At 34.5% G+C, this 9,676-nt stretch overlaps 1 protein-coding gene across 1 annotated transcript; it reads right to left on the reverse strand.

The window, feature by feature from the left end:
- Positions 1–207: 207 nt before the first annotated feature.
- LOC110290117 (olfactory receptor 1052-like) lies at positions 208–1,302 on the reverse strand. The gene has a single exon (XM_021156601.1). The coding sequence runs from the start codon at positions 1,217–1,219 to the stop codon at positions 281–283; it is 939 nt and encodes a 312-aa protein (XP_021012260.1). The 5' UTR covers positions 1,220–1,302; the 3' UTR covers positions 208–280.
- Between the last annotated feature and the right edge of the window lie 8,374 nt (positions 1,303–9,676).

A 9,676-nucleotide genomic window follows, 5' to 3' on the forward strand; every position in this document is an offset into this window, starting at 1 on the left:
TGTAGCCATTTACAAGTTATATACAAGATTATATACAAAATTGGACACAATAATTTCTTCTTTTATGAAGGCTTTGTAGAGCCATGTAAAAGAATCCATGAAAACTATGTAATTAGAGACATGATAAGTTTTCTCTCAGAAAATACAGTATTTGATTAATAAAAATGACTAAATTATTTTGGTCTAATGTTCTTCCTGCCTTTTATAAAAGATAAATAAATTTTAAAAATACTACTTTGAAGATTCACACCAAGCTTTCTAAGTCAGAGAAGTGACATATTCAAGAGGTTCTCCTCTCCCTACCAATGAACTTCTTGGCTGCTTCTTTCACATCTTTGTTCCTCAGACTGTAAATTAGAGGATTTAGCATGGGGATGACTAAGGTGTAAAACACAGCAGAGACTTTTTCCTGTTCCATGGAGTACTGAGAACTGGGCTGGATATAACTAAATGTCACAGAACCATAAAATAATATCACAGCTGTCAGGTGTGAAGCACAAGTGGAGAAGGCTTTGCGCCTTCCCTCAGCTGAACGGATTCTCAGGATGGCAATGATAATGTGGATATAGGACACCATGACAATGATGAAAGTGAAAATAGCTATCACTCCAGAGAAGATCAAAAGCAGCATCTCATTGATGTGTGCATCAGAACATGAAAGCTTCAAAAGAGGAGGGATGTCACAGGAGAAGTGATTCACAATGTTGGGACCACAAAAGTCCAGTCTGAGTAAACCTATTGTGTGAGTCAGGGAATTAATGAGGCCACCCAAGTAACATGCAAGAACCATCTGACTGCAGATGCTGTGGGTCATAATAACTGTATACATTAATGGGTTTGCGATTGTCACATAACGATCATAAGCCATCATAGACAGAAGAATACCTTCTGTAGTTACGTATACTGCAAAAAAGAAACTCTGAAGAACACAGCCAAAGAATGTGCTAGACTTGTGTTCTGAGAGAAAATCGATGAGCATTTTAGGAGCAATGACAGTAGAGTAGCAGATGTCACAAAAAGAGAGGTTACTAAGAAAGAAGTACATTGGTGTATGAAGGTGGGCATTCAGCCAGATCAAGATAATCATCCCCCAATTACCCGCAAGTATGATGAGATACACTATACTGAAAAGCAAAAAGAGAGGAACCTGACAATTAGGATTTTCTGTTAAGCCAAGGAGCATGAATTCCTTGACACCTGTATGATTCCAAACTCTCATGTTTTCAATAGTCTACAGCTCCTTGTTATCATGAGATGTAAATAAAAAATAAATACCTAAAAATATTTCTTCCAGGATCTGAGAGTCATTATATGAGACACCGAGATTGTGCTGTGGTAGATGAAATAGAGAAACCTCAGCAGTAGCCCATAGTGTGCTACAAGAGCTATACAATGAGACTCAAATAATTGCAACGAACACTTGTTTATTCCATTGTCAATCAACTCAGAATAGGAAAGGATAAGAAAAACTCTTTTATGACACAAAGATCTTCATTGGTAGAATTAAGATTTGAGTACAGAGTGTTTGAACTAAAACTCTCTTATTCTCTATTATTTCTCACCCTTCTACATAGGTGGGACATAAGCTTGCCATAATATCTTGACAAAGAATCTTCAAACATCCTGGGAATAAGTCTTTCAATATATTTCAATTCCAGTTAATCTAAACATACTGACTTCAATACCATGCCCCCATACCCACTTTTCACAATACGTTACCTAAACCTTCTTCCTGGTTCTGTGACACATTTTCACAATACCATCTTATAGTTAGAGCCTTAATCAAGACAAAAAATTATAGATCACTATTTTCAAATGTTCCTTGTTTTCAGAATGATCAAGTATTATGAGTGTTATTTTACATAACGCTTCTTGCCTTTCATTCAAGTTTTTGCATTGCTGTAATGTAATTTTCAGTATTAAATTTAATGAAATAATCTATAGCATAGATTAAAAAAGAAACATATTGGGAAACAGCAAAACCTACAACTGTCTATATAGTTTTCTTTCAAAAAGTTAAGGTACAACTTCACCTAATTTCTTCTGAAATGATGCAGTTTTCCAATTCAATTTTAGTTTAGGTAAATGTCAGTATGCATATATTTTCTAACACAATCGATAAATGTCTAGCACTTATTATTATATGGCTATATGATTCTTTTGAAATAACGGAACACATTTATCATCAGCATCATGACTTTAAGCAGCTAATGTACTGTTACAAATATAAACATATTGATAAGTCACAGAATAACTAGCATATAAAATTAAAGTTGGACAAAGAACAAGAGGAATTAGTGAGTGCTATAATATTAATGGAATCAATTTCTGGTTAATTGTTGTTACTACATCATTTGCTGAAAAAATGGTGACTAAAAGTAACAAAGATTCATTCACTTCTAGATTGGACATCAGGAGCATAACAGTATCTGATTTCATAGGTGGAATCTACATAGCTATGAAGTCATACTCCTAGGAGGAATTCTAAAAGATGGATACATTTTGTAGCCAAGTACTCACCTTTGAGCCTCTAAATCAAACTCACTGCAGTAATAAGCCTTTCTTCTAAGAGAATAATAAATTGGATTTGCCTTTCTTCTAAGAGAATAATAAATTGAATTTGCCTTTCCTCACTGATTCTTCTTCCTTACTCATCTTTAAAGAACATTTGATTATGTACAGTTCCAACACTCATAATCCAAGGTATTTTTGCCTCTCATGTTCTTCCTCTGATTCACAGGTCAATTATTTGGTTCTACATATGAAGTTGTATGTATGCATCATTAGATTGAGATTTAAACATCAATAGGAATTATCAATCTGTCTGTCAAATGTAAAATATCCAATAAATTACTTTATATAAGATCCAGTATGAGATATGTAGTTGTGTAAAACAAACAAACAAACAAACAAACAAACAAACAAACAAACAAAAACAAAAACAAACAAACAGACAGACAAAACTATCCAAAGAAGAAAATACAGTAAGTTCAAAACCCAAAATAAAGCCCTCTATAGGGGTTTCTAAATGTTAAGTGAAAAGAATAACAAGAGAAAATGCAGAGGGTTTACCATTTTGTTTGTGGCCACTGAAATGTGTTTGAAAGCTCTCAGTGAGATGGGGGAAACATTTGATCAATACAATGGCTACCAAAGAACATTTCTATTTTCAATAGTTGTATTTTAGGATTTTATAATTAAACTCCTTCCTCAAATGTTTTTGCATAATAAAATCATGTTATTTTATATTGCTGCTCTAATTAACAGCTGTATTGAACTTTATGGAATGTAAATTTGTTTATTTTGTTATGAGATATGTATGTATCTCATTAAGCTCAATTAGCAATCTTTTTAACATTCAAATAATATTTTGTAAATTTGAAAAAGCCTGTGAGGCACCTGAGACTTCAAGAACATATTGGAAGCTCACATTTTTCAGGGAATATATTGTAAGCCTGGCATACTCTTCCATATTGATGGATATTGATTCATCACCATTGAAATGATCACTCTATAAGCTCAAGCCCATCCACTGAAACCTAGTCACCTTAGTCCCTGTCTATGTTCCAGATCACAGGCCTTTGGAAGAACAGTGAATCAGATATCACTCTATCCTAGTAAAAAGGAAAAGTGGCTGAAATGATATATTTAGAAATTAACTCTTTATTTTTGACATTAAAATGTAATTCAATCATTTTTCCATTTTCTTTTCTCCTTCCAAACTTAGGTCTTCACCCTTGCTCTCTTTCAAATCCATGACCTCCTGATAGAAATTAAAAGCTCATTTACAATAATAATGACTGAGTATTCGGTCCTCAAAAATTTTTACTCCTAAAGGAGTAATGTTCAAATTTTATTTTGCATCCTTTATATAGTGTGTCTGATATATCATCACAAATCAACCTATTTAAGTGAATATGACACTCTTTCAGAGTCATTATATGATTACAGGACAACATTCCTAATACATGTTCACCCAGGAACAAGAATACAATAAGAGTAGTCCTACAACCTTAAATGTTTTACCATAACAGTTAAAAATGGAACCCTACAAATCCTTATCAGATGAGCTAATGATTCACAAAATTTTATTATGTTCATACACAAGAACAGAGTTATTTTCATAAACAAACATATCACATCACATGATATTATTAGGAGAGGCATTTTTAAAACTTTTATAAAGTATTGACCATGTTTTACACATGAAAAATCAAGATATTGTATTGTAATTGAAAATTAATAGAGAAGTAAAGAAAAATATCATGTAATATTTATTGAATATAAAATTATCTATTTATATAAATTCTGCATTTAACTGCTATAGTTAGCCACAGTAGCAAAACGTGAATGAGATGGAACTACAAGTTAGATATATTACCTTGATATCAGCACACCACAGTGAATAATAGAACTGCTGTGACAAGTTTTCTAAGCTTTCTTAAAATCCAAACTGTGAACATGTCCTAGGATGGAAAACAAATGGAGAAAAATAGAAAATAATTCTTAAAATATTTCATTGGAATTCTTAATGAAAAATAGTTTCAAAACGTTTAAAAGTATTAGTAGTTTCTTAAATTAAATTAATTTATTTACTGAACTAATAGAGAATCATGCATTTTATACATATTTCAATTCTTAAAATTTTATTTTTTAAATTAGTGTAATATCTTTAATGTACAGGATGGATGTAGAAATAAATAACAGAAACATATTTAGTCTTACCTTATGCAAGAACAGTTAATATAACCATAATGTAAATTTGTATATATTATGTAAGTAATACTCTTTGTACATAAGATGTGGGAAGTTGAAAGATAAAAATCCTACAAATTAGAAAATAATATTTTAAATTGTTGACTGTGATGTTTCAATTAGACAATAGGAATGAACTTCTGCAATGTTCATGAAATAATAGAAAAATCAAAATCTTTAAAAGGAAATTTAGAAGTCTGTTACTTACAACTTAACAAACCTTAAAATAAGAATGCATCTAAGGTAGAAAATCTGAATTTCACAAGTTTTTAAGGACTTATTATTTGGAATGAGTTGGCTGAAGGTAGTTGCTATTCTACTGGGGAAAGAATCAGTGTCACCCTCTGTGCATGTAAGTCTCAATTGTCCACAGTTGAATCATTAGAACCGTTCTTGTTTCACAAGTGTGAAAACAATCAGAAAGCTACCAGGCCTTCTTTTGAATGTTCCGTGGATACCTCTTCTTGCATGAATGCAAGAGTGAAATTGTGTACTTCAAAAATAGTACTTTAAAGAGTTCTGTGATTTTTTTCACTAAGTCAAAGCATCTAGATATAATGCTTAATAAACACAAAGAATGTAATGACAGTAGTTGAGAAAAAAAGAAATAGAATGTTGCAGTCTTAGGTAAGCCACTGGAATGCTGTTAAGATGGTCTAATTAAACAGCATAAGTTCATTACCATTTCTTCGAAATTTCTGTACTGATACATAATTTACATTCTTATTTTGACATCAGATAATGATTTTTGTCAACATTGTCTAATATATATAATGCTAACCCTTGAGACATGTTGTCTATATAAAATCATAAGAGTTTCAGAGGGTTGCAATTTCTTTGTAATTTAATTATCATAAGCGAACATTATAGAGAAGCAGAAGCATATTTTAGAATTTCTGTCACTGGTTACCATATAACATGTAATTTTCCCACAAGTCTTACATCGATTTTTATAACTAATAAATGATACTTTAAAACATGATAATGGTTTATTGCAAGAAAATTTCAATTCAGCTCATACATTTAAATCACATTAAAATTAGAAACACATGGAAAAATTTTAGAAAGATTACAAATAATTAAAACACAATTCAAAGATTTATTTCATTTTTTGTCTCTTTGGAAAGAATTTCAAAAAGAAGTTTTTTTTTTTTTTAGCTTGGAAAATGTCTAAGATACTTTCTTAAATTAGATCTTTTCTTTATTTACATTTCAAATGTTATCCCCTTTCCTGGTTTCCCCTCTGATAACACCCTATTCCATCTTCTTTCCCCCTGCTCATCAACCCATCAACTCTCTCTTTCTGGCCTTGGCATTCTCCTACACTGAGGCATATAACCTTCACAGGACCAAGGGCCTCTCCTCACATTGATGATCAACTAGGCCATCCTCTGCTACATAGGCTGCTGGAGCCATGAGTTCTGCCATGTGTACTCTTTGGTTGGCAGTTTGGTCCCTGGGAGTTCTGGAGGTACTGGTTACTTCATATTGTTATTCCTCATACACAGCTGCAAACCTCTTCCATTCCTTGGGTCCTTTCTCTAGCTCCTTCATTGGGGACCCTGAGCTCAGTCCAATGGATGGCTGTGAGCATCCACTTCTAAATTTGTGAGGCACTGGCAAATCCTCTCAGAATGTGAGGAGCGGGTATGGCAGCAGTCCCAAGATGGTGCCTGGGACTGCAGTCAAGTCTTATGACTTGCACCTGACTTCCTCATACACCTGAAAATAAGTCACAACCATTGTGAGAACTGCGCAGGTGCAACATGATGCAAGATCAGACCATATGACGAGTGATGATTCTGGCCAGTGGACTGCTGTTACGTGGACTGAGCTGATGGGGCATGGTTGAGGGGGTATATAAGGGATTGCGATTGGGGGAGGGAGGAGATAGATATAGAGAGATTCCTAGAGAGATTGATTCCTGGAGAGAGATTTTTCTGCATGCATGTTGAAAGGTTCCTAAATAAACTGCTTTGAGAAGAACGCTGTGTCTTCATCCCTTTTTGCTGGTCGAAATCAGAGGCGACATCAGGAGACACCTATATCAGGCTCCTGTCAGCAAGCTCTTCTTGGCATCCACAATAGTGTCTGGGTTTGATGATTGTATATGGGCTAGATTCCCCAGGTGGGGCAGTCTCTGTATGGTCATTCCTTCAGTCTCTGCTCTGAACTTTGTCTCTGTAACTCCTTTTATGGGTATTTTGTTCCCGCTTTTAAGAAGGAACGAAGTTTTCACACTTTGGTCTTCCTCCCTCTTGAGTTTCATATGGTTTGTGAATTGTATCTTGGGTATTCCGAGCTTCTGGGCTAATATCCACTTATCAGTAAGTATATGTCATGTGTATACTTTTGTGATTTGATTATCTCACACAGGATGATATGCTCCAGATCCATCCATTTGCCTAAGAATTTCATAAATTCATTGTTTTTAATAGCTGAGTAGTACTCTCTTGTGTAAATGTTCCACAATTTCTGTATCCATTCTTCTGTTGAGGGACATCTGGGTTCTTTCCAGCTTCTAGTTGTTATAAATAAGACTGCTATGAATATAGAAGAGCATGTGTCAATATAGCATGTTGGAACATATTTTAGTTATTTGCCCAGGAGGGGTATAGTTGGGTTCTCAGGTAGTACTATGTCCAATTTTCTGAGGAACCACCAAACTGATTTCCAGAGTGGTTGTATCAGCTTGCAATCCCACCAGCAATGGAGGAGTGTTCCTCTTTCTCCACAACCTCGCCAACATCTGTTGTCAGCTGAGTTTTGATCTTAGCCATTCTGAATGGTGTGAGGTGGAATCTCAGGGCTGTTTTAATTTCAGTTTCCGTGGTGACTAATGATGTGAACATTTCTTTAGGTGTTTCTCATCCATTCAGTATTCCTCAGTTGAGAATACTTTGTTTAGTTCTGGACCCCATTTTTAATAGTGTTATCTGTTTTGCCGGAGTCTAACTTCTTGAGTTCTTTGTATATATTGGTTATTAGCCCTCTATTACATGTAGGGTTGGTAAAGATCTTTTCCCAATCTGTTGGTTGCCATTTTATTCTACTTACTGTGCCCTTTGTCTTATAGAACCTTTTCCATTTTATGAGGTCCTATTTGTCAATTCTTGATCTTAGAGCATAAGCTATTGGTGTTCTGTTTAGGGAAATTGCCCCTGTGTTCATGTGCTTGAGGCTCTTCCCCACTTAACTTTTCTATTAGTTTTAGTGTATCTTGTTTTATGTGCAGGTCCTTGATCAACTTGGACTTGAGCTTTGTACAAGAGGGTAAGAATGGATCATTTGCATTCTTCTACATGCTAGCCACCACCAACACCATTTATTGAAAATGCTGTCTTTATTCCACTGCATGATTTTTAGTTCCTATCTCAAAGATCAAGTGACCATAGGTGCCTGGGTTCATTTCTTAGTCTTCAGTTCTATTCCATTGATCTACCACCCTGTCACTGTACCAATACCATGAAGTTTTTATCACAATTGCTCTGTAGTAGAGCTTGAGTTCAGGGATGGTGATTCCCCCAGAATTCCTTTTATTGTTGAGAATAGTTTTCCCTATGCGAGGTTTTTTTGTTATTCAGATGAATTTGCAAATTGCTTTTTCTAACTCTGTGAAGAATTGAGTTGGAATTTTGATGGAGATTGCATTGAATCTGTAGATTGTTTTCAGGAAGGTGGCCATTTTTACTCTGATACCTAAACCACACAAAGACCCAACAAAGAAAGGGAACTTTACACCAATTTCCCTTATGAATATTGAGGCAAAAGTACTCAATAGAATTCTCACAAACCGAATCCAAGAACTCATCAAAACCATCATCCAACATGATCAAGTAGGCTTCATCCCAGTGATGCAAGGATGTGTCAATATACAGAAATCCATCAAGATAATCCACTATATTAACAAACTCAACGGGGGAAAAATATGATCATGTCATTAGATGATGAGAAAGCATTTGACAAAATCCAATACACATTCATGATAAAAGTCTCGGATAATCAGGAATTGAAGGCCCATACCTAAACATAGTAAAAGCAATATACAGCAAACCAGTAGCCAATATCCAACTGAATGGAGAAAAACTTGAAGCAATCCCACTAAAATCAGGGACTAGACAAGGCTGCCCACTTTCTCCCTACCTAGACAATAAAGTACTGAAATCCTAGCCAGAAGAATTAGACAACAAATGAAGATCAAAGGGATACAAATTGGAAAGAAGGGAGTCAAAATATCACTATTTGCAGATGATATGATAGTATACTTAAATGACCCCATAAATTCCACCAGACAACTCCTAAACCTGATAAACAACTTCAGTGAAGTAGCTGTATATAATTAACTCAAAGAAATCAGTGGCCTTCCTCTACACAAAGGAGAAACAGGCTGAGAAAGAAATTATGGAAACAACACCCTTCACAATGGTCACAAATAATATAAAATACCTTGGTGTGGCTCTAGCTAAACAAGTGAAAGATCTGTATGATAAGAACTTCAAGTATCTGAAGAAAGAAATTGAAGATTTCAGAGGATGAAAAGATCTCCCATGCTCATGGATTGGCAGAATTAATATAGTAAAAATGGCCATCTATGATACTATTATTGTTGATAATTGTTTTGGCTACACTGAGGTCTTTGATTTTCCATATGAAGTTTAGAATTGCTCTTTCCATGTCTATGAAGAATTGTATTGTAATTTTGATGGGAATTGCATTGAATCTGTAGATTGTTTTTGTTTTGTCATTTTGACTATGTTAGTCTTCCTAATCCATTAGCATGGGAGATCTTTCCATCTCTAAGTTCTTATTCAATTTCTTCTTCCAGGGATTTGACATTATTCTCATACAGACATTTAGTTTGCTTGGTAAGTGTACTGGCTATTTTTGTGTCAACTTGACACAGCTGGAGTTATCACAGAGA

The sequence above is a fragment of the Mus caroli genome, chromosome 2 (genome assembly GCF_900094665.2).
Source record: "Mus caroli chromosome 2, CAROLI_EIJ_v1.1, whole genome shotgun sequence".
Taxonomy (NCBI): domain Eukaryota; kingdom Metazoa; phylum Chordata; class Mammalia; order Rodentia; family Muridae; genus Mus; species Mus caroli.

What these genes read in the sequence shown, in the direction of transcription:
- LOC110290117 (XM_021156601.1), bottom strand. Translation starts at nt 1,219, where the DNA reads ATGAGAGTTTGGAATCATACAGGTGTCAAGGAATTCATGCTCCTTGGC.